Source organism: Budorcas taxicolor, chromosome 4 (genome assembly GCF_023091745.1).
Source record: "Budorcas taxicolor isolate Tak-1 chromosome 4, Takin1.1, whole genome shotgun sequence".
NCBI lineage: Eukaryota > Metazoa > Chordata > Mammalia > Artiodactyla > Bovidae > Budorcas > Budorcas taxicolor.
This window is the reverse complement of record NC_068913.1, coordinates 10260864-10286969: the sequence shown is the minus strand read 5'-3', so window position 1 is coordinate 10286969 and position 26106 is coordinate 10260864. Positions and strand designations below refer to the sequence as shown.

Here is a 26106-nt window from a genome sequence, read left to right as displayed (position 1 = left end):
TCTCAAAGAGGTATTTTACTGACTTGTGTTTTGGAATCACATTTCCAGTCAAATGAAAAAAACAATTGCTTATACATCATCTTAGGAGACTGTGTAATATGTTTTAGGGAGAAAAAGGTTTGGAGTAGGTTAGCTGAGTTTGAATGCTGACTCTATTTACTAAATATATGACCTTTATTATTCTATTTGGTCTCTCCAGGTTTTGCTTTCTTTCATTTTATCATGGAACAGTAGGTTAGTAATTAAACTATATAAGAGGAATAGAAGATCTTATTTACAAAGCAGAAACAGAAACACAGACAGAACAAACATAAAGATACCAATGGGGAAGAAGCGGGTGGGATGAATTGGGAGATTGGGATCGCCATATACACACTACTGATACTGTGTGTAAAACAGATGACCAATGAACCTACTGTTCAGCACAGGGAACTCTACTCAAGGCTCTGTGGGGACCTAAATGGGAAGGAAATCCCCAAAAGAGAGGATGCACGTATACATGTAGCTGATTCTCTTTGCCATACAGTAGAAACCAACACGACATTATCAAGCAACCATACTCTTCCAAAACGGAGTATCAGGACAAAAGAAACTGCAGATTTTTTTTTAATGTATAAAGGAGCTTAGAATACAATTTGGGTCCAAGAAAAGTATCTCTTATTATTACCATTGTTATTACTAATGCTAAGACTTCATTATTATGATTACTACTGGCCAATTACTCACAGTATTATCTCACGTGGAACACATTTCTTTTCTGGGTGGGCACTACAGTAGGATTCGTTTATGATTCTTTCTCTTAAAACAGTGGTAAACAAACCTGAGTCCTTAGGAAACTTTGTTACATAAATTTCCTTTGTTCAGGAGAGATTCTTAAGGATGAGGGCAGAACTCTATATTGCCAATATGTATGGTAATTAGGCTTCTTTAATACAATGCAATGCTAAATGGCCTTATAATACTCAATAAATAGGCAATTTCTTTTCTGATATATGCAAAATCAATTTGGATGCAGACATTTTTCTATATATCAAGATCAGTACGGAAATTTTTTTTCTAACCACCCAGCTGTTACAATGTTAAATAAATTGATTTTAATCCTAAATCAGAGATGTAATAGAGAAAGGGTGATTTAATATGCAATCTCATTACATTTGACAGGCTTATTTATAAACGACTTGCCCCACATTTTGACAAGCATAGTTAATATGTTAATTAGCTTTGAAAAAGATGATGAAAAGGGGAGACTGACATGCTATCGGGGAGCATAGAATCGACACACGGTGGTATCATTATAAACTGTGGCCCCTCCCAAAAGCAACATGATCTTGATGAGATATTTATTAGCTACAGATAATTTTGTCACCCTATGTTAAAATTTAATCCCTTAAAACAATCCCAAGTAACCTACTGCTTTAGAAAACAAATGCCACTCTAAATATATTTATGAGCTTCTATAAAGCAATATAAAGCTTGTTTAGAGCAATTATCTCGACAGCTAGAGCAGAACTCCTTGACTAGGGAGGGACTGCACAGATAAGCTCATTGGAACATCTGCACTTCTCTTAATGTGGTTTTCAGTACTTGGTAAGCCTTTTTGGTTTAGAAGCTTAAAGATGATTTCCTATGCCTGGACTTAAACAAAGAGTTATAAAATCCAAGAATTAAGGGAAGTTATACACCAGACAAAGTCCAATTTGATTCCTTTGCTTAAGTCCTCCTCCATGGAGGCAGTCAAGGTACCAAAAACTACCTTTCCTGATGAGTTCTCAAGCTGCCCAGTGTATCTATACATCACCAGCGTGCTGGAGACCTAGAGCAGTGAATCACAGCAGGAGAGCTCTGATTCCCATCACTCGCTGCCAATGTTGATGCATAAGTGTCTTCATTAACACTTTTATTGCCCGAAGCTATTTAAACGGAACACTGGAAACTGTAACACTGGGTAGGGATCGTTAGTTTTTAGTTACTACCCTGCTGCCCCAGGATGGTAAATGAACTGTAAAAACAGCCTGAAACCACTGCCACCTGCCTCCCCCCTATTGTCTATGGGTTAATATTTGCACTGCTCTCTGGGGCAGCTGAGCCAAGACTCAACCATAGTCCCATTTCTAGATCTTTCAGTATCCAGCATCAAGGTCACCAATGATGCAAAAATCAGTGCCCTGTGAACTTTTCTCCGACTGGAAAAATATATACATTTTACCTGGAAAATAACAAAACGGCTGTTAGAAAACGGCTTGGAATGAAATCAGATTCAGAGTGACAGGCATAGCATAGACATAACTCGGAAATGAACAGCCAATAATGTGGGAAAGTGCTCCAACATAACACATTTATTTTTTGTTTTTATGGCAATGAATAATCTTGGCATGCAGGCGAAAGGGCATTTGGGGTCTACTATTTCATATCAGTTTCCCCCCTTCCACTTAAATTACAGTCTTCTTCTTAGGCTTCATCATGTCTCCGTTAAAGCAAATGGGCAGAAAGCAACCAAACCTTCTTCCTTAAAAGGATACCAACAGGCACACACATGCGAAAGAAAGAAAGGCTGGCGCTGGGGCAGTGCAAAGACACAGACTGGCCATCAAACACTACGCGTCAGAAGCAGACATATTAGCAAGTCAGAATCCATGTAGTTCTTTGCTCTTCACAGAGCACTTTCAAAGCTTTGGGGAAAATTAGCCATTAGCGTATAGAAAAAATAGCTTCTCCCCAGTCTAAGGGTAGAGCTTGAAGTGCCCTGCCAAGCAACTAAGACAAGACTGGCTCCAAGTTACAAATGTTTCCAAACTATGTTCTGTTAGCAGAGTCCTTGACTGACCTCATTGGAAGACAATCTAGAATTCCTATTCTCAAAAAATGGAGAAAAACACTCCCTAACTCAAGAGTATTAAGTAATGATTATTTGCATAGCCAACTTGCAACTATAAGGGCAGGAAGGAGGAAGGGAATGAGACAGTAACTGATATTCAGATGGATGCATTCATTGACCTTTATTTCCAATCTTTTCCTCCATTACAGCTAATGACCAAAATAGCTGTTTTGTTCAAGCCCCTGCTTAGCTCTGGGGGAAAAAAAAAAATCTAACTGTGTAAACAATTGTCAAAAAAAAAAAAAGCCAGGAAGTTTGAGGTAAAAAATGGATTAGCTCGGCTCCTTAATGATAGATGGTCATCTTTATTCTCAGTGTTTTGGAGCATGCATTTACAATGGTATTTGATTTATTATAAGGCATTACAAAATCTATGGCAATAGATATTAGGCTGTTTGATGACCCAGATTCTTTTATAGCTCTAGTGAAAGCTGGAGATCTACACCTCATAAAAATAAATATAGCCATGTGTACACGAAATGTTGCATAGATTTTCAGTGGCTTCACAGATCCCCAAATCCCATGTCTAAGGGAGTTGCTGGACTCTAAATTAAGTAAATCTATACTGTGCCTTACATCAAGAAACTTCATTGTTTTCTCCCCATAAAGTGTTTGGATCAGAAACATCAGGGAAGACAGCCAGGCCACATCACAGCCTAATTAACTAAAAGCCAAGATTACTGAGGGTATAGCAGTGAAGTAACTACATGGCAAGAAGATAAACGACACACGCTGCAGCTTTATTGAGGTCATAAGCATTATGTGAACATGTAGCTGAATTCTGTATGTGGTGCAGCATCGTTCATGGAAGATGATTCCTGCTATTAAAAAACTATGCGCTATATGAACTGTTTTACTTTAAACACAACTGTGAGTCTAGAAAGGGAATGTTTCCATTAATAAATGACATTTTTAACATTCACTATTAAGCCTTCCCTGGTAGCTAAAAAGAAGATTATTCCCTTATTTGAACTGGATCATATTAGACTGGAAACTCATTAAAGTTTATCATTAATAATAATCATACATTAAATCTCACAGGTCTTGGGGACTCCTATAACAGATTTTTAAGTTATGCTAAACCATTGTGCAGAACTGTGACTCTACTGGAATTAAACTTACTCTGACATTTTTAAAAAAGTGATTGTTTTATTTCATCTTGAATAATTGGCACCAACAGTTTTCAGGGGTATACTGTACCAAATTTAGCACCTCACAGTTATAGCAAAATGTTCAGACCATTTATCTGAATTCTGCTGTGAATTTAAACATGCTTCTACTACTTCCAACTCATACTGCTGTTTGGAGATATATACTCCCTTGTTATAAAACAAAGCCACAAATTAAGACCGTCAGGGAGAAAATCACTGAACTGACAGCTAGGAAAATGCCTCTGCCCTTGTCCATCAAGAACTATTACCAGACACCATCTGTAAGAGAGCCCCTGATTAGGGAACATTCCCAATTATGTTTTCAAAAACTCCAGTGGTATTGCCACACACCAGCAAACACTCCAGTACCATTAATCTTCATTCAGACCGTTAGGATGTTTGTCTAGGCTTGACCCAGACCAAGCACTACGGATAAATTAGCTAGAGTAAAGCTCCATTTCTCACCACATGTCAAGGCAGGTGGAATATTCTGTCGAGCCCAGGAGGACATCTGGAGGTCTGTACCACAAGGTAACCACTTCATTGGAGTATGTGTGGCTAGGGACGGATTTTGCTCTTGCGAGGCCTGTGGGTTACAGGGAACATAAAGAAGTTTAATAGACATTAATGATCAAAGTAATTTAAATATGGATGTTCACAGTTTTAAAAGGTCAAATGTGATATTATAATACAGAATCATGAATGCAATGTCAAAGTTACGCAAAAGGTTGGGGAAAGCATATTTTGGTCTACCTGTTTCAAATACATGCTAATAACCAATAAATCCTTTATATTTCCTAATAAAGCACTAAGAACCTAAAAAAAAATCCCAAAAGAGTAAACAAATGATTCATAAACTATTAGATATGATACAGAGGCTTAGAAATCTCCTGGCTTTCCAAAGATTGTTTCATGGTACTTTGGTTCTGACAGTTAAAAATAAGTATTACAAGAAAAAGTTCCAAGACTGAATAACTTTGAGAAAAGATGGTTTAAAAAGTAAAACAGGTCTGTATACTGTGAGACTTCTCAGCGCCCTTAGTTTTTTCTAACATGTATTATGAATCTGAAAGAAGAGAATATGACTCTTTTCTCAAAGGTTTTTTCCAAAATTTCTTTTGGTGTCAGTGTTCCATCAAACACCAAGAAATGCTCATTCAGGAGCGTCATTTGAAACACATGAATAAATAATTATAAAGGAGTAGTTAATAAATCTGGTACATGGAGATGAGATACCATGTAATAAAATTAAAGTTCTCTAAGAATGTTTAAAAATTGGGAAAGTGGTCAAAATAATATATTAAGTGATAAATTATGTGCAGTTTGACCTCACAATCATAAATACTGAGGCACTGGAAAAAGACTGTTGAAAAATATATTTCAATATCTTCAATGGTTAGTTCTGAACATAGAAATATTTAGTTTTTTTCAATTTAATATATTTTCTGAATTTTTCCCAAGTTTTATACAATGAATACATAATTCCTTTAAAAAACACAAATTACAGATATTATTTTTAGAAAAAAAGCTGTACGATAGTTTTCTATCTGGGTATGTTCATTAGTGAGGAGAGTAAAGTTTTATCTATCACTGTGATGCTCTAAGTAAATAAACATTTTTACAGTGAACCTACCATAATATATTCATTTTAATGTTTTGATTATTTAAGCTTTTATATAATACTTAGGAACCTTACATTTTTTGTTTATTAAACACTTTTTAATGGCATTTCTTTTACTGTATTATATGTAAATATTAAAATTAACAGGGTAGCTGGTAAGATGAAGAATTTCTAATTAGTTCAGTTTGGTTACAAAAATTCCATTTTCCCTACCATACTGTTTTTATAACAACACAATGGCATATTATAAATTGACTATTGTTACAAGTCTTCCATATTAAAGTGTACAGATCTGACGCATTCAGACATACATACACATATATGGTCTCTAACTTTTCTGCACATGAATGGAATGACTATCTCTGAAAATAGATTTCCATAATAACCTCTTCTCCTTTTTTCTGCAAGGTTTTATCCTACCTCAAAGCAAGCAAAACTGAACAACAGAGAAAACAATCAGGGCATGAAAGTGTTTCCAGAGTAATACCATCAAAGGGTTTCCTTCCTCAAATGAGCATGTTTCTATACAGACCAAGGAGCTGAGCGCAAGTCCCAAAATCGGTTCTGACTTGCGCCTTATGCTGTTGTCAAGGCGAATGGGATGCCAAAAACATTCGGGCTGGTTTTCTTGGTTTTGCCAAGGCCCTGCTGACAGAAAGCTAGGCCAGAGGGATAGCAGAATTTAAAAATCTGAGATTTTCTTTGACAGCTCAGAAGACCACACTGGTTATAGAAAATTGTGATATTCCCAGTTTTAAAGAGAGAACCAGACCTCAAAATAACCTAGTAGAAATCTAAATAATGATGTATGACTCCAAGTCAATTATGCTCACTCTGAATATAAGTTTGTAAAATTTATTAAATAGTTCTAAAAAACTAGAAACAGAAAAAGCTCTTTGTCTACATTATTTTTCTCCATTTCAATTTTAGGTCAACTGTGTGAGTACTTAGTTGCTCAGTTGTGTCCGACTCTTTACGACCCCATGGACTGTAGCCCGCCAGGCTCCTCTGTCCATGGGATTCTCCAGGCAAGAGTACTGGAGTGAACTGCCATGCCCTCCTCCAGGGGCTCTTCCCAACCCAAGGATCAAATCCTGTCTCCTGCATTGGCAGGCAGATTCTTTATCTTCTGAGCCACCAGCGAAGCCCCAAGTTTAGGTCAAGGACTGCCCAAACTCCATTCACACGGGTCATATAACTTCCCAAATCATCAGGGAACGTGAGTTTTCGATATTCTAACTCTTCAAAGCATTAAGACAGTTTCTTAAAATGGTTTGCCTGTAAATGTGTTATATTGAATAATGTTATGATATTTTTAAGATACACTCTCTTGCATCACTTGAGAAAAACTAACATCCCACTATATCATAGAGTCAATTAAAACATATTCTTGGGGCAAATGGCTTGTATATTGTTAAACAAAAGTTTTTCATCCTAAAAATATTTCTGTTCAGTTAAAGAGATAAATCCCCAAACTTTTCAAAGAGGGAGCAAATTATTAAATCAATGACTCAAAAGAAAAAAAAAAAAAGCACACCTTGAAGCAGAAATACACAACCACATTTTTAAATAAATATTTTTAGTAAAGATACTCCTGTGTATTTATATAGTTCATGCATCAAAACACGCTTACTCATGCAAAATTTATTAAACTGTATCCTCCAGCTGAAGGGAATCTGTAGGATAGGATTAATTAGCACAGCATGTGTGAAAGCTTTCTTTCTCTGTTCCTTGTCAGTTGCTATAGTTACCCTACAGGACGAGAGCTACATTACCTTCTAAAAAGGATGACGTTCAGGGGTTATTATCAAAACTTCTTATATTATTGTTTAATCTGAATTAAAAGTCAAAAAACCAAAGTGAAATGCTAACTAGATGAGTATAGGTTATTTATACGCTGCTGCTTTGGCTGAGCATGTGTATATGAAAGGGTGCATGTTCCTTTGGGCACCTAAATTGGCTTGCATAACCATTTAAGGGTATCCAACGCAAAGATGTTACCACTTTTAACTAAGGAAAGATCCCTAAAGAGCAGAGTTAAAAACCCTGATAATCAAGCGCTGTTGCCAATGATTCAAATTTGGGCAACCTTAATAGGAGTTAGCATCGCAGAATCTTAGATTTCCAAAAGAGTTCAGAAGCTTTACAGGTAAGTTCTTTCCCAAGGAAAGAATTCCTCTTCATATCTCTGTAACACGGTCTAATTTCTGCTGCCATTCTGAGTCTGGTTCTACCCTCTGGCAGGGACACAAAGTAAGTCATGTGACAGTTGCCTTAAGCGAACTAACCCTTTGGCATCAACCAATGGAGATTCTTCAGACCTTATCTTAAAAGTCCTCAGCTGCAATGGATACAGTTGACCACTCCCATTCTTTTATTTTATTTTGTTATCTCACTTTATTATCATATGTAACATAAGATGAAATGTATAATAATATGCAAATACAATTATGTGATATGAAATACAATGCAATAACAGTCTAGAAGATGTCTCAGTGGGTAAAGAATCTGCCTGCAATGCAGAAGACACAGGAGATGCTGGTTCGATCCCTGGGTCGGGAAGATTCCCTAGAGGAGGAAATGGCAACCCACTCCAGTACTCTTGCCTGGAGAATCCCATGGACGGAGGAGTCTGGTGGGCTGCAGTTTATGGGGATGCAGAGAGTCAGACATGACTGAGCGACTAAGCATGCAAGCGTGGAATATAATACAATATACACCTGCCACATGGCAGGTTATTTTTTTCTTTAACTTTTTATTTTGTATTGGGGTACAGCTGATTGGATTTCCCAGGTGGTGCTAGTGGTAAAGAACCCACCTGCCAATGCAGGAGATATAAGAGATGTGGATTCAATCCTTGGGTAGGGAAGATCCCCTGGAGGAGGGCATGGCAACCCACTCCAGTTTTCTTGCCTGGAGAATCCCTTCAACGGAGAAGCCTGACAGGCTACAGTCCACAGGGTCAAAAGAGTTGGACGTGACTGAAGGGATGAATGAATGCATGCATGCATACAGCTGATTAACAATGTTGTAATAGTTTCAGCAGAACAGCAAAGGGACTCAGCCATATATATACATGTATCGATTCTCCCCTAAACTTCCCTCCTAATCTTTTAAATTTATTCCCTTGACTTCTCAGTGATGGAAGAGATAACAGCAGTGATTGGCCTGCTTCTGGAACTTCCTCTATCTGCTCCACAACTGATGGACTTGTCTACAGCTACATATTTAAACCAATGCTTTCTAAATGCATACACTCTGTGGATAACTGTGGCTCATGCCAAGTTTTAACTGGCATCCTTAGGAGATTTCTCCAGCTCATACTTCTGTGCGGGCTTCAGATATGGGTTTACCCAATTCCTCACCAGTATCACTCAGTAGTGTCCAACTCTGCAATCCCATGGACTACAGCCTGCCAGGCTCCTCTGTCCATGGAATTCTTCAGGCAAGAACACTGCAGTCAGTTGCCATTTCTTTCTCCAAGTACAGGAATGGGGATGTACTACAGGCACTAAACTGGACACCAACCACAAGTCTCTACAGCAAACTGTATTATTAATACAGGGAAGGTGCTGTGAGTCCAGCGTCAAATGGTAATTTACTAGTAAACAGTTTTAAGAACCCCAAATAGTAAACATCCTTTTATTAATAGCTGCACATTCATGTCCAATAGATTTCTATTCCATGCACATCTAATTATTCTTTCAAATCCTGATGCATCCTTTTTACAGGTGGTGACCCTGCTTAGAAACTTGAGTCCTCCCTCTGACTCCACGGAGAAAGTGGCTAAATTAAGAATTGGGCTTCAAGAATGCTCACTTCCATGTTTTTGCTTTGACTAACGAATGGCGAAAGAACTGGCAACATTGACTTGCTTCTTTCAAAGTAAGTGGAATAATGGCAAGAGCTAGATGGCCTTGTGAAAGCCAACTGAAACACAGTATAAAGGAACGTCTTCCAGCACTTCAGTCTTTCCGGAGGACGTGCCCCTGTTCAGCGCTTCTCAGTGGTTTTGCTTTCATATTAGATCAATTCCCACAGGTCTCTTTCACCGTACCTCATTCCCCAAACTGAATGATCAGAAAAAGAATGTTCTGCTCTTAATCACAACGTGACATTTCTAAGACAGGGGCTCATTTCTTCAATACTTGATTCGAAACAGACATGACATACTTGGGTAACATTTTACCATTAGGCTGTCAGGCTGCGAAGGAAAAGACTTTCTCTATTCTGTCAGCTAATCCATGGAGTAAGGGCAGAAGATTTTTATATTTCTTTCCCACTGCACAGTCCTGGGACCTGGCCAGGAATTCTTTCTAATTTTTGGTTGCTGCTGCGTGTGGACTTTCCCTAGCTGCAGTGTGCAGGTTTCTCATTGCCGTAGCTTCTCCTGTTGCAGATCAAGGACTCTAGGCGTGCAGGCTTCGGTACTGTGGCGCACAGGTTTAGTCGTTCCGCGGCATATGGGATCTCCCCGGACCTGGGATGGAACTCATGTCCCCTGCATTGGCAGGCAGATTCTTAACCATTGGGCCACCATGGAAGTCCAGGAATTTCTTTTTAAATAGATAGTTTTAATGGCATTCTCTCCCTCTCAGAGGATTTACATTAAGTATCTGATGATGGGTTAAATTAATCTGTAAAGCTCTTTATTGCCACTCTTAGAGTGTATCAATAAACAACTATCAAACAAAAGAGAAAAGTACTTTCTTAAAGGGATGTTCAGAGTTTTGGCTTTGACCTTTGGTCTCTGCACTTGATTGGTTTTCCAGGAGGATCTGGTTTACCCTCATGCCTTCAGTTACTACCTATCTGCTGAAGATCCCAAATACACATCTCTACTATCAATCTTCCCCTAAAAGTTAAGATTTCTATATAAAAATAACAGTTTATATCCTCCGTATGTATGTTTATTTTTATTGTTCCCAATTCCCCAACCAGTGTTCTCTAACTTACCACTAAAGGTCACTATCCATCCATTCACCAAAACTGGCAATCTTGTTTCATGACAGGCTCCGTTCACTTACAAAATCACAAAACTCAATGGAAGATCTCCCTCGGGGCACAGTGGACAAGGGGACACACGTTCGATTCCTGGTCCAGGAAGATCCCACATGCCACAGAGCAATGAAGCCTGCATGCCACAAGTCCTGAGGCTGCCTGCTGGAGCTCCCAAGACGCAACCACCAAGCCTGCAAGCTGAAACTACTGAGGCTGCATGCCACAAGTCCTGAGGCCCATGCACGCTAGAGCCTGTACTCCGCAGAGAAGCCACCACAATAAGTCCGTGCACAGCAACCCCGCCTGCCAAAGCTAGAGAAAGCCTGTGCAAAGCAACAAAGACCTAGAACAGTCAGAAACAAATAAATACATAAAAGCTTCTAAAAATTCAATGGATTTTTACATCATAGTTTCTCTCTTTTCTTCCTTCTCAGATTATCATCATCAATTACAGGAATGTAATAGCAGCCTCAGGTTCATCCATGGCAAACAGTTACCAATTTTGAAATATATTCTGGACAATAAATGATCTACATGCATTGAGATTAATTTTATTGAAAATTAAAATTTACCTGGGATAAACTTCAATGTGAATAATAAAGGACTTGCATGCCCAATCTCCCCCTATGAGCACTCTCCAATTCTCTAGCCTCATATTTGCCATAACAAGAGGCAGGAAACGTGAGCATTTGGGGGACAGGCTTATTTTTTTTTAATACCTTTAATATCACATGTTGTTTCTTATGGTAGAAAAAAGTTTTGAGATAACAATTATAATCTCCTTTTCTTTCCTTTAAATGAAACATCTTTGCTTTTGTTTCTGTCCAGACTTCTACTTTAACAGAAGGTACTCTTCACAGGATACCAAAATCCCTTTAAAATGTTATGACTGGCATTTGTCAGAGGCTTTCAACTAAGTAAGTAATCTCTGAAAACAAACTGATTAAAATGAAATTAAGACCACAAGACATTAGCACATTTTAAGGCAATATTTTATTTTGCTATTATTTAATTATCTTTGAATTCTTTAAGTTAATAAATTATGCCTAGCTTCTGTCTATCCACAAGGGCACATTTTTTAAATCTTTCCTTTGAAGTAACAGGAAGGATCACAATATTTTTAAAAGGACATTCTAAATAAGAAAGGAACATTTCAAACACTTAAATGTTATATATATGAAGATTTTATTTTCTATTTTGCATAGAAAATGAAAAACAATACATTCCTGTGGGAAATACTGCTTTACGTGAAACTGATAGGTATGGTGGTAAGACCAATTAGCCAGAGTTTTTCGGCCGACTACCATGTAGAAAACATGCTTTTGCTACCAGAGCAGTATTCTGCATTTTGGAAGTTGCAGTAAGAAAAAACTAAAGGCCTGATCGTGGTTCTGACACTAGCCAGCTAGCTGTGTGCCCTTAAGCTCTCTTGCTTATGTTATGGGTGAAATAAAGAGGCTGAGATCAGAGTCAGCCAGCTGTAGCCTACAAGCAGGCTACCTGTCTGTGTAAATAAATTTTGCTGGGACACAATTACAGCTGTTTCTTCACATATTGTCTATGGCTTTTTTGCTGCTGCTGCTGCTAAGTCGCTTTAGCCGTGTCCGACTCTGTGCAACCCCCCAGGCTCCGTCGTCCCTGGGATTCTCTAGGCAAGAACACTGGAGTGGGTTGCCATTTCCTTCTCCAATGCATGAAAGTGAAAAGTGAAAGTGAAGTCACTGAGTCGTGTCCAACTCTCAGTGACCCCATGGACTGTACCCCACCAGGCTCCTCCGTCCATGGGATTTTCCAGGCAATAGTACTGGAGTGGGGGGCCATTGCCTTCTCCGATGGCTTTTTTGCACTCAACAGCAAAGCTGAGTTGTATAACCTGTAAGGGCGTCCCAGGTGGCGCTAGCGGTAAAGAACCCACCTGCTAATGCAGAAGACATAAGAGAGGCGGGTTTGATCCCTGGGTGGGAGGATCCCCTGGAGGAGGGCATGGCAACCCACTCCGGTGTTCTTGCCTGGAGAATCTCATGGACAGGGGAGCCTGGCGGGCTACAGTTCATGGGGTCACAGAGAGTCAGACACGACTTGAGCGACTTAGCACACAGCATAACCTGTAAAGTTACAAAATTTAGTAATTTGGTCCTTTAAGAAAAAGTTTGCTGACCTATGGGTCAGGCTAAGGAAAACCTATAAAGTCCATACAGGTACTAAAGCTCAGGGATTCTAAGAAAATATTACTAAGAATTTTGTTCACTAAATGTATGAAGATCATAAATGCTCAAGTTCTTAAAAAGCCCTTTTAAGTCAATAATTCCACCTCACTGATCCCACATCACATCTGCATTAGCAGAAAATGCAAAATCATTTTCAAGAGAGTATACGTGAATATATCATCATTTTCACAGTTCATTGATTTACATTTCATTTTCTAGTTTCTGCTTCTCAGTTAATGAAATTCACAGTTATTATTCCAAGGTTAGATGACAACACAATATAGAAAATGAATTTTATAACTTTGACTAAATTGGCAGTTTTGATGAATTTCCATATCCATGCTTATTTGTTTCCAGTTTTTTTAAAATTAAAGGCAAAACATACTAAATTTATCATAAGATTCCAAGTTTTAAATCAGGCTGTAATACTCAGAACTTTCAGACCATTTGTTTATAAATATATATAACAAAAATATAATGAGTATGTACTTATATGTTTTAAAGAGATTACTGAATAATTGTAACTATAATTAAATTTTATATATAAGATTTTATTTTCTATTTTGCATAGAAGATAAAACAATATATTCCTATATTGTTGGAATAATTACAGTATTATGCCAAATGCATGCTTTGTGCTTAATATGAAAGAAGCCAATGTATAAAGATGAAATTATCATATATGTATAATATTCAAAATAACCTAGTTAATTAATTTTTTTAATTTTGAAGAAAGATAATAAATGAGTGTTCCTTTTGGAGATGTATGTGAAAATTATTTCCATTTCCTTCCTAACCCACCTAGAATTTTGTAAAAATAGGGGAGGGACAATATTCTACTCTTATTATAGACAATATAAAAATACGAAGATCAGTGGATATACTAGTGCTTATAAAACAGCGGCAAACCTGATGACAAATTCTTGAGCAGTTACAATCTGCTGGATATTCGAAGAGTTTTGAATGTGTGATATCACTTAATCATTAAAATAACCTAGAAAGTAATATAATTGCTGTGCATGAAGTCACTTCAGTTATGTCCGACTCTTGAGACCCCACAAGACTGTAGCCCGCCAGGCTCCTCTGTCCATGGGATTCTCCAGGCAAGAATACTGGAGTGGGTTGCCATTCCCTTCTGCAGGGGATCTTCCCAACCCAGGGATTAAACCTGGTCTCCTGTGTCTCCTGCGTTTGCAGGTGGGTTCTTCACCACTAGCACCACCTGGGAAGCCCTAAAATAATTGTTAGTATCACAGTTAAACACAAAGGAAACGAATTTACCTCTGGCCACATGGTAATAAGTGGCTGTGCTAGGCTTTGAATGCAGGCAGTGTGATTGCCTCCTCGGAAACACTGGGAACCTGGGAACGTACTTGTGCCTGAGCTCCACATGGGCAGCAGCACAGACTGCGTGGGTTGAAAGCCCCCAAATGGTGACAAGTCAGGCTCGTGACAGAGGGAGAGGGTTGGGGTGAGGACAGGGAGGCAGGGGACGCTGGAAAGAGAAGTGAGGAGAGAACACAGCCAGCTCTACCGAAAGGAGGTTCCAAAAACATAAGTAAACTCAACAGGAAATGACTGACGCTGTCTAGAGAGCCTCACAGAACAGTCAGACAAGCCCTCAAGGCAAAGAGACATTGGATCAAGAGAAACAGCTCAGGAAGTTCAAGTTAGGCTCTGACTGCCGAAATGAGAACAAATTATTATCAGCTGCTTTGTCTGTCTCTTAAAATGGAAATTGGCAGAAAGCAGTGGCCCCAGAAATGGAGTAGTCAGAAGGCTGTGGTAACTTGGAGAGTGACAGCTAGAAATTCAGTTTTGTGGGGCGGGGGCATTATTTATCTTACAGGAACCCAAGGCCCATGTTTTCCTTCAGAAACCTCAAACTTGAGTGCAGTTAAGCTAACCTGAAGAACATGCAGCAACACCTAAACAAAAAAGCTCTGCTGGGGTGTCCTTACGGAAGCGAATTTTTAAAACATGCCACGTGATGAAAGTAGGCCGCTACACTCAAACCTGAACGAGGTTTTTCTGTTTTTATAAGAGTAAATGTCCAGCTGAATGAGTTCCAGTTAATGAGGGAATGAGTGAGCCAATGCCAGGGGGGAGGGGAGTGGTTTGGGCTACACCAAGTCATTATGAAACTTCTAAAATGTTACGGTTGTTGCCCGATTTTTATGAATTGTTTTCTCCCACTCCTTTACTCTTTTCTTTTCTCTTTTCCTACTATTTGAACAGAAGTCAGAAGGCAATGGCACCCCACTCCAGTACTCTTGCCTGGAAAATCCCATGGACGGAGGAGCCTGGTAGGCTGCAGTCCATGGGGTCGTGAAGAGTCGGACATGACTGAGCGACTTCACTTTGACTTTTCACTTGCATGCATTGGAGAAGGACATGGCAACCCACTCCAGTGCTCTTGCCTGGAGAAGGCCAGGGATGGGGGAGCCCAGTGGGCTGCCGTCTATGGGGTCGCACAGAGTGGGACATGACTGAAGCGACTTAGCAGCAGCAGCAGCAGCAAGTTATATTTTGGGGTCTCAACACTGTACTAGTCACTACAGGATTTCAGAATTTATTATTAGCAGAAAATGTTTATGAAAAGACATGAACATTATTTTGATGATTTTAACTTTACTTGGATGATTTCAAAACATGTTTTATGACACCCACTGACAATTCTGGTTGCCCTGATACTGGAATTGGGCATTACTAATTCAGAAATCATGGCATCTGGTCCCATCACTTCATGGGAAATAGATGGGGAAACAGTGTCAGACTTTATTTTTGGGGGCTCCAAAATCACTGCAGATGGTGATTGCAGCCATTAAATTAAAAGATGCTTACTCCTTGGAAGGAAAGTTATGACCAACCTAAATGGCATATTCAAAAGCAGAGACATTACTTTGCCAACTAAGGTTCATCTAGTCAAGGCTATGGTTTTTCCAGTGGTCATGTATGGATGTGAGAGTTGGACTGTGAAGAAGGCTGAGCACAGAAGAATTGTTGAGTTTGAACTGTGGTGTTGGAGAAGACTTTTGAGAGTCCCTTGGACTGCAAAGAGATCCACCCAGTCCATCCTAAAGGAGATCAGTCCTGGGTGTTCTTTGGAAGGAATGATGCTGAAGCTGAAGCTCCAGTACTCTGGCCACCTCATGTGAAGAGTTGACTCATTGGAAAAGACCCTGATGCTGGGAGGGATCGGGGGCAGGAGGAGAAAGGGACGACAGAGGTTGAGATGGCTGGATGGCATCACCGACTCAATGGACGTGAGTTTGAGTAAACTCTGGGAGTTGGTGATGGACAGGGAGGCCTTGCGTGCTGCGATTCATGGGTTGCAAAGACTCAGACACGACTGAGCGACTGAACTGAACTGACTGAATATAGAAATAAACTTTAAATCTCCAAAAGGAGGTAGACTGAGCATTCGGGGAATATTTTAAAGATACATTAATTGCATAAAAGAAACATATACCACAATCATTGCGGAGATGAGTCTTACAGCTTCTGTTCTAGAAAGAATGTAAGACAGCTGTTCTCTACATAACTTCTTCTTCTTTTTTTTTTTTTTTAAGTATTTATTTATTTGACTCCACTGGGTCTTAGCTGCAGCACATGGGATCTTCAGTTGTGGCACGTGGGATCTAGTTCCTGGACGAGGGATTGAACCCAGGCCCTTGCATTTGGGGGTGAGGTGCAGTCTTAGCCACTGGACCACCAGGGAAGTCCCTATATTATCATTTCTCATTAGAAGGAAGTTGAGGCCTCCAGTTCTATCCAATCTGCCTCTACTGTTTCAAATCCTGTCCCCTCTTTCTGTCTTTATGGCACTAGCATTTATGGCACTTATCCTTCTGGGTCTTGAATCTTGGAAAGAGCTCCTCATCGGTTTCCCAGCTGCCAGGTTGGCCCTTCCGAGTCCCTTGCCATAATCTGAGGACGAGACGGTTCCCTGTAATGTGTGAAAGCTTCCCCTGTGAGCTCAGCTGGGACCACTGTTCACAAGCTGTGTGATTTGGGGCAAGTGATTAACTGAGCTGACTTGTAGCTGCTTCACATATGAGATGCACCTGGTAACCCTGCTGGATATTCTCTGTCTGCCTCTCCTGACGCACTCTTGACTCTTCCTCCTTCCTGTTCTCTGCTCCCCAGAGGGTGACCTTAATAGGCCTGTAATTACAGAGTCTTAGGTCCCCTGGCCTCAAGCTGGGTTTGGCCACGGGGAGGCAAAGGGATCAAAAATCGCAGAGAAGGAAAAAAAGCAAGGTTGGTGTGTATTTTTTTTCCGTTGGCTCCTTCCCAGCTGGACAGGAAATGGCCGTGGCTAAGTCCTCTCTTGGAAGGCTACACACTTGCTCAGTCGGTTCTAGAATGCATTTCTCTCTTAATCCTGCAGGGCTGAGTGGTAAAGGCTTCCCACTACGGCTAGCCTAGAGAGGGCATACCTCTTTAGCCCTGTGCACAGTTTCATACAGAGTTCCTTCATCCACCCCTCCTCAATCATCCGTGGGAGTCACCCTTTGTTTTCTTGTAGGATCCCCGATAGAATGACCACACCTGACTCATAGGGTATTTGTATGAATTAAATGAGAAATGCATGGAAAGTGATGAATAGTGTGCTTGGTCTATAATAACAAGATACATTCCTAAGTGGCACAGTGGTAAACAATCTACCTGCCGCTGCAGGAAAAGGGGGTTGGATCCCTGGGTTGGGAAGATGCCCTGGAACAGGAAATGGCAACCTGCTTTCAGTATTCTTGCCTGAAGAATCCCATGGACAGAGGAGCCTGGTAGGCTACAGTTTATGGGGTCACAGAGAGTCGGACATGACTGAGCAACTCACACACACACACACACACACACACACACACACACAAACTCAAAATATTTCTAAGATGCTTTAATTCATTTATGATGTTCATAAACATGTTAAAATAAAGTATAACAAGGGGTATCATATTATAATGCTATTAATATTCAAGCTACTGGTTAGCAATGTAAGTGATGGACTTATTTTCCTAACAAAGTCCATGCTGTTGCAAACTTTAATATGATATTTAAAATTTAGATCCATGAAACCTCAAGAACTAGTCAATCTCTCCTCCAAATTTTTAAATCAGACCTCACTCTCTAGTCAACTCACTTGACAGTAAGTACATAAAACTGTTTTATTCATATGTCTATCTATTATATATTATAAGCTCCCTACAAGCAATGTTCATTCCCTATGATTGCCCATTTCTTACCACGACTTCCCCCTTCTTCATCCCAACATAAACAGAGTCTCCTGTAAAACGGAGGACTTAGACAAGACTACCTAAAGCATATTCAAGGGCGTCCCTGGTGGTTCAGTGGCAAAGAATCTGTCAACACAGGAGACACAGGTTTGGTCCCTGGTCTGAGAAGATCCCACAGTCCCTGGGACAAGCCTGGGAGCCGCAACTACTGGAGCCCGCACACCCTAGGGTCCGCGCTCGGCAACAAGAGAAGCCACCACAAGGAGAAGCCTGCTCGTTGCAGCTAAACAGGAGCCCCGCTTGCTGCAACTAGAGAAAGCCTGTGCATAGTAAGGAAGATCCAGCATGGCCCAAAGAAATAATAACACTAAACTAAAGCACATTCAGACAGGGGATCGATTTGGCTCTAGTTACTAGAACCCTTGCCTCTGAACTGCACGGCTCCTGTGTGTGAAACCAGCTTAGATCCCAACTGTATCAACAGCAAGTGACGCTGATTCTGCATGGCACCTTAGCTGCCTCTCAAAAAGTTAACTTAAGCACGGAAAGAGGCATGCGCAGACCTGAGAGTTTTTTAAAAAAAACAAAACAAAAAAACCCTTGATGAGCAGAAGTACAAACACTCATTTCAAAGCTTCCAGATGTTTAGTTTCACTGACAGGAAGAGATCTGAATTTACCTTTGAGGCTGACTGTTCCTCAATTCTAAGAAATCCAACAATGGCAATTTCTGTTGTATAAAAGTAAAGCAAGTCCCTACCGACTGTTCTGGGGCAAGCAGTGAAATTAACCTGCATCTTGATACTTCAAACTCGAGCTATCAAGAAACCTCAGGGAAGGGCCCCTGGTGGCCCAGTGGCTAAAACTCCACGCTTCCACTGTAAGGGGCGTGGGTTTCATCCCTGGTTGGGGAACTAAGGTCCTACGTACTGCATGGTGCAGCCAAATAAGAAATCTCAGGGAAGTATTATTCCAGGCAGAAGGGAAAATAAGTGCCAGCATTCTGAAGTGGGAGAGGCCGTGGCACAAGGCAGGATTAGTGAGGAGGCCCCGTGTGGAGGGCCATATACCCAGCACGTGCTTTGGTGCACCCACCTTCCTGGACCCTTCCCATACGCCTTCTCACACGTCCATGCCACTTCCCACATGGACATCTAATTCCAACCCACCCTCAACTATTCCCTGAGCTCCACATCAGAAGTCACTCCCCCTGGCCGTGGGTCTCCACAGCGGTCCGCCGCGCCTCTCACTGGTCACTCAGCACTAGACCGCGAAGCACCGCGGTCACTGAGGAGTGACTGCCCTGTGGAGGGCGGAGACCATGTCCCTCACAGCCCCCAAGACCAGCCTAGGCGGGGCCCAGAATGAGTAACGTGCTCACAGAGGTGGCTGGTTGAACTGAACTTGGAAGTCACTGAGCGTGTTTCCCAAGTAAGTTTCAGAAAGTGATAAACAGCATTGTTCTCCTATGTTTTTACACACACAGACTTATGTGCATGGATACCTGCTGTGATGCTGTTTATACTAAAAGGCTAAAAATAACCTCAATTCTAGGAGAAACTAGCTAAATAACTTATAGTACAAAATGCAGCTGATGAGGCCATTAAATCTACATATACTAATATGGAACCAACAATGACATGCTCCTAAGAGAAAAGGCAAAATAAAGAACAGTGAGCAAGACAGAAAAGCATAAATATCATACGACATCCCTTATATGTGGAATCTAAAAAGAAATGATACCAATGAACTTAGGAAACAGACTCCGAGACTTCTGAAAGGAGCTTATGGTTGCTGAGGGTGGGGAGGGGGGAATGTAAGGGGAAAGGAATAGTTAGGGAGTTTGGGATAGACATGTACACAATGCTATGTTTAAAATGGATAACCAACAAGGATCTTCTGTACAGCACAGGAAACTCTGCTCAGTGCTCTGGCAGCCTGGATAGGAGTGAGGCTTGGGGGAGAATGGCTGAACCCCTCTGCCCTGGTCACCTGAAACTATTACAACATTGTTTGTTAACTGAGTATACCCCAATACAAAATAAAAAGTTTTTTTTTAAAAAGAACAGTGAGCATGATATTTGCTATTTGCAAAAAGAGAAAGGTGCTTATACATGCGTATGATGTCTCTGAAAAGAGACATAAGAGACAAGTAGAAGCGACCTGCCTGTGCGGAACGATGGAGACAGGAGACAGAAGGACGCCGTTTTCACTAAACACCCATTTTTCCCTCTTGGAAGTATCTACTACTGTTGTGCACATGTTCCTACTGAACAAAAATACTGGTTTTTAAAAGAGAAACAAAAGGGATCAAATAAGTCCTCACTCCGCCCTGTGCAGTCTTAGCGCCCCCCTTTTCAACGCCACCCTAAGATTTCAGCCTATCCCTTATACTTTATAGCGCTGGTCCTAAAATAGTCATGGGTTGTAAACGACAGGCTTTCCTCGTGCCACAGGAGAACTGATGGCTGGCGGCAGTGAGTTAATGACTAGGTGGAACAGGCAGAAATAAACTCTTATTTAGATATTCTCACCACTACAACCAAGCTGCCTTCTAAAGCTCTCATCTGTCTGCATAATAGCCAGTTTAGCTACTAAGACCAATGAGAAGCTTGCATGAGTAATGTGAATCATCACGCAATTTTGAAGTTAAAAAAAAAAAAAACCTTCCTTAAAGGGAAACATGCTTGAAAGTATAGTACTTAGAATACATTTCCCTAAGATGAAAGTGTCAAGACTGCCCGAGCAGCTGGGATTTTTAAATTTTTACAGCTCAGGCAATGAAGATTTCACTTCTACATCCAATTAACCCACCCGAAGGCATGGCACTCTCTAAATAACCCAGGACTCATGGCAATAAGAGTATCAGGTAGATTTTGAAAAGTTTGAACTCAGAATCGGCAGCCCGACAATCTATTTATCCTCACTTGTCAGCACAAATCACACACGCTAAGTGTGAGAGGACCAGGAGTGTTCACAAAAGACTGTCGTGGTTTTAAAAGAGCTGTCAGTAATGAAATGTAAACTCATCTTGTGCTATACTAGACAACTGCCTTATCCTTTAAGAATTAAAGACAGAAACCTACCATCTGAAGCACATGTCCTTTTTAGAATCTGTTAAATATACTTTAAATATCCCCATCTTGTCAGTCCAAATAACTTGTTCTTCAAGGCATTTATCTTCACCAGTGAAGCTTTATTTGAAAGCTTACAATGTAACTTAAGGCATTTTAAATTTAGAAACTTTCTTCCAACCAATCTGAGTTTCAGAGTCATGAAGTCCTCTCGGTTTTGCTATCTACTCTTTTCTTGATCCTACTCGTTCCTTCATTAAACACTTCATTAAAGGAGCACAGAGGGGAAACAATACTTGAGATACATATTTGGAAGTCAGGTACAATTTAGTACTTGTGTGCAGACTGATTAATCTTTGAAATCATGATTGCATATTAAAATCTAAAAGTATGAGACAGTATCTCATGGGCACTGAGTGACTCTAAAGAAATACGTGCCATTAAAGATGACACTACAGATGACACTTCGTCCACCGGATGCAAAGAGCCGACTCAGGGTGGACGGCATCATCCACTCAATGGACGTGAGCTTCAGCAAACTCCGGGAGTCAGCGAAGGACAGGGTCATTTGGCGTGCTGCAGTCACAGGGTTGCAAAGAGTAGGATGCAACTGAGCAACTGAACAACAACATCAAATTTTATGAACAAATGCAGTATATATTTCTAAAAATATATTTTGAGGGAATTTATCTTCAAAACAAAACAAATCATCCATAGCTTTCTAAAATAAAAAAATCCTTTACACTAAATCATTTTCTATGAGGGTTTTTTTGTCTTAAAAAATGGTAATTTACACATTACTTACTTTTAAGTAGAAAGGTAAGATGTCTTATATAACATTTTTTTCCCAAAACACTTTTTCTATGTTAATGTCCAGTTTTTGAAATGTTCCTATCACGAAGTCACAAATGACTATTTCCTATTACAAATCACTGATTACCTAGCACCTAAGATGCTGCAAAAGACTCCTGAGAGTTCCTTGGACTGCAAGGAGATCCAACCAGTCAATCCTAAAGGAAATCAAGCCTGAATATTTATTCATTGGAAGGACTGATGCTGAAGCTGAAGCACCAATACTTTGGCCACCTGATGCGAAAAGCCAATGTGTTGGAAAAGACCCTGATGCTGGAAAAGACTGAAGGCAGGAGGAAACGGGGGCAACAGAGAATGTGATGGTTGGATGGCATCAGCGACTCAATGGACATGAATCTGAACAAATTCCGGGAGATAGTGAAGGACAGGGGAGCCTGGTATGCTGCAGTCCATGGGGATGCAAAGACAGACATGACTTAGCGATAAACAACATCAGCGCCTGTAATAACCCATTCTTCCTCAATGATGTGCGAATCAGTAAATCAGGGCTGATTTTATTTTTTATATAACATTACTAGGCTTTGACTTAAAAACTGTTTGGTGATGACAATATAACATTATAAACCTGGACTTTGAGTAAAGAAAAGATACTATGACAAGCGTCTTATGTTCAGAGGCTAAAACTCCAACCTGGAAAAGTGTTCCGTCACAGCCTAGTCTGTAAGCATGCTCAGTCATCCCAAATGGCACCACTGTTCTCCTGCATCAAGCTCTTGAACCCTGAGGACTTGGTAAGACTCTTCAAATGGTGGCAGAACACTCACAAAACAAAGGCAGATCATTCACTCAAAAACAAGGAACTATGCCATTCAGAGCAGCAATACAAAAGAAAATACAGTGTTACATATCTTAAGCATTTGTAAAGATTCTGTAGGTTGGTACTATGATTTACAATGTACAATCCCGGTTTTAGCTTTTGGTACTAACACTAATTTCAAACAACTGTTTTTTCATTATCTCTTTGTTACTACAAAAAATTGAATAAAGTTAATTTATTCTAATTATACTTTGTGGGCTGTTGGCGTATCTCATATATTGGACATTTTCAGAAATAATAACTTCTAAAAGACAAGTATGGTAAATTAAAATGCTACAAATTATTTTATTAACTAATGTATTGCTTTGAAAAGCTCACTGAAGTAAATGTTTTATTACCAGCTCATTGGTTATATTAATAAGAAATACTGAGGTTGAAAGGTCTAGAGCATGGGTTGACAAATTACACCTCATGGACCAAATCCAGTCACATCCATTTCCTGAAATACTGTCTGTACCAGCTTTTTCATTAAAGCAATAGAATTGTATAGTTGTGACAGAGACTTCATGGCCAAAAATATTTATTATCTGTCTCTTTATATAAAAAGTTGGCTAACCCCAGTTTAGAATTTTTCATAAGACAGGAATTTTCTTTTCCAAGTACTTTTTATTATTCAGGGTCTCTAAGATTGACCAAGGTCTGAAAAAAAGTTTAAAAATAATAGTAAGAAAAGTATTTACTTGACTGCTATAATATTTGTTCAGGTGATGAAAGTGTTCTTACAATCTGGTTATAGAGGTAGTATTATCACTATATACCTTTATCAAACTCATCAAATTATAAATGGTAAATTTCATTTTATGTAAAATATAATGCAACAAACAAAATCACTCAAGGATAACATTTGAAGTAAACTGTTATAGATGGAAAAAATTTTAAACTGAAAGGTATTACAAGATCATAATAAATAAAATATGCTAATAATCCGATTTTGTGATTTCTGGTAGAAATGTTTCTATAATTTATTAGATGAATTATTAAATACAAAGCAAAATAGAACTATGAAAGTTATTCTTAACCATTATTTACAATGTCCTACACCTTGAATTATTAAAAACACTTCAATTTGGATGTCAGATACAACATGATTATTCATCCACATACCAGGAAGTGGATCAGAGAGCAGTAATTATTTTGTGATGTAGACTCTTCCCTTCCTGACAGCACCCAAGCTAAAGTCTAAGAACTGAAGGATTTTAAAGAATTATTTAGCCTGAGATACACAAATCAGACAGCTATGATAAACCTAGACAGCACATTAAAAAGCAGAGACATTACTTTGCCAACATACATCCATATAGGCAAAGTTCTGCTTTTTCCAGCAGTCATGTATAGATGTAAGATCTGGACCATAAAGAAGTCTGGGCACCAAAGTGGTGCTGGAAAAGGCTGTGGAGAGTCCCTCGGACGGCAAGGAGACCAAACCAGTCAATCCTAAAGGAAATCAACCCAGAATATTCACGTGAAGGACTGATGCTGAAGCTCTATCTCCAATACTTTGGCCACCTGATGCAGACAGCTGACTCACTGGAAAAGATCGGATGCTGAGAGAGACTGAAGGCAAAAGGAGAAGTGGGTGATAGAGGATGATATGGTTAGACAGCATGAATGTGGGCCAACTCGGAAATAGTGGAGGAGAGAGGAATCCGGTGTGCTACAGTCCGTGGGATCACAAAGAGTTGAACAAGATTTAGCAACTGAACAATAACAAAATTAAGTTAAAATAATGACCACTTAACAGGACTGAACAAATCTACATTAAAAGAATCTTTTGCAGGTTTTTGGTTACCATGAGGTTCATATATTTCATTATATATAAAGAGACGACATCAGTCAATCCCAAAGAAAATCAGCCCTGAATATTCATTGGAAGGACTGATGCTGAAGCTGAAGCTCCAATCCTTTGGCCACCTTTTGTGACAAGCCAGCTCACTGGAAAAGACCCGGATGCTGGAAAAGACTGAGGGCAGGAGGAGAAGGGGGCGATGAAGACAAAATGGTTAGATGGCATCACTGACTCAAAGGACGTGAGTTTGAGCAAGCTCTAGGAGATGCTGAAGGACAGGAAAGCCTGGTGTGCTGCAGTCCACAGGGTCATAAAAAATCAGATACAACTGAAAAACAACAATATGTATAAATATGTGTGTGTGTGTGTGTGTGTATGTATCAGTTTGTTTTATTAAACTGATAGTCACTTAAGTTTGAATACAGTCTAACAGCACATTTTTACTCTCCACCTCCATGTTTTCTGTTTTTGACATAATTTACGTATTTTTAAATAAGTAACTCTTCACTGTAACTGCAGCTAATTTTATCACTTTTGCCCACCCTTCATACCAGCTTTTAAACTGGCAGATTTATTGCCTTTACAGAATATATTTGCCTTTAACAGTGAGATGTTTTTCTTTCATATATTTTCTTATTATTAGCAATAGTCTTTCCCTTTTCTTTTTAAATAACGTATTTTAACAGGAGGATAATTACAATATCGTGATGGCTTTTTGCCACATATCAACAGGAAAGGCCACAGGTAGACCTGTGGGAGCCCCATATTCTGAACCCCCTCCCTCCTCCCTCCCCACCCTATGCCACTGGGTCTTTCCAGAGCACCAGCTTTGGGTGTCCTGCTTCATGCATCGAACTTGCACCGCTCATTTATTTTACATATGGTAATGCAGAAGTTTCAATGCTATTCTCTCTTATCATCCCACCCTCACCTTCTCCCAAACAAATAAATAAAAAGAAATAACAAGTGTTGACCAAGATGAGAGAAAAGGCAACCCTTGCATACAGTTTGTAGAAATGTAAACTATTGCCTTCACTATGAAAAGCAATATGGAAGGTCCTCCAAAAATAAAAAATAAAACTATCATACAGTCCAGCAATTCCACATCTAGGTTTTTAGCTAAAGAAAAATCACTAATTCAAAAACATATATATGCACCACAATTTCCACTGTGGGCAGGAATTCCTTAGAAGAAATGGAGTAGCCATCGAAGTCAACAAAAAGGTCCGAAATGCTTGGATGCAATTTCAAAAATGACAGAATGATCTCTGTTCGTTTCCAAGGCAAACCATTCAATATCATGGTAATTCAAGTCTATGCCCGACCAGTAACACTGAAGAAGCTGAAGTTGAATAGTTCTGTGAAGACCTACAAGACCTTGTAGAACTAACACCCAAAAAACATGTCCTTTTCATTATAGGGGACTGGAATGAAAAAGTAGGAAGTCAAGAAACACCTGGAGTAACAG

General features: G+C 39.7%; 1 protein-coding gene across 1 annotated transcript in view; it reads right to left on the bottom strand.

Annotated features, from left to right (window-relative positions):
- The window catches only part of CDK14 (cyclin dependent kinase 14), a 664071-nt gene that overhangs the window by 282637 nt on the left and 355328 nt on the right, over nt 1-26106 (bottom strand). The window contains exon 9 of the mRNA XM_052638676.1: nt 4492-4612. Coding sequence (XP_052494636.1) covers nt 4492-4612 — 121 coding nt within the window. The remainder of the gene's footprint in view (nt 1-4491; nt 4613-26106) is intronic.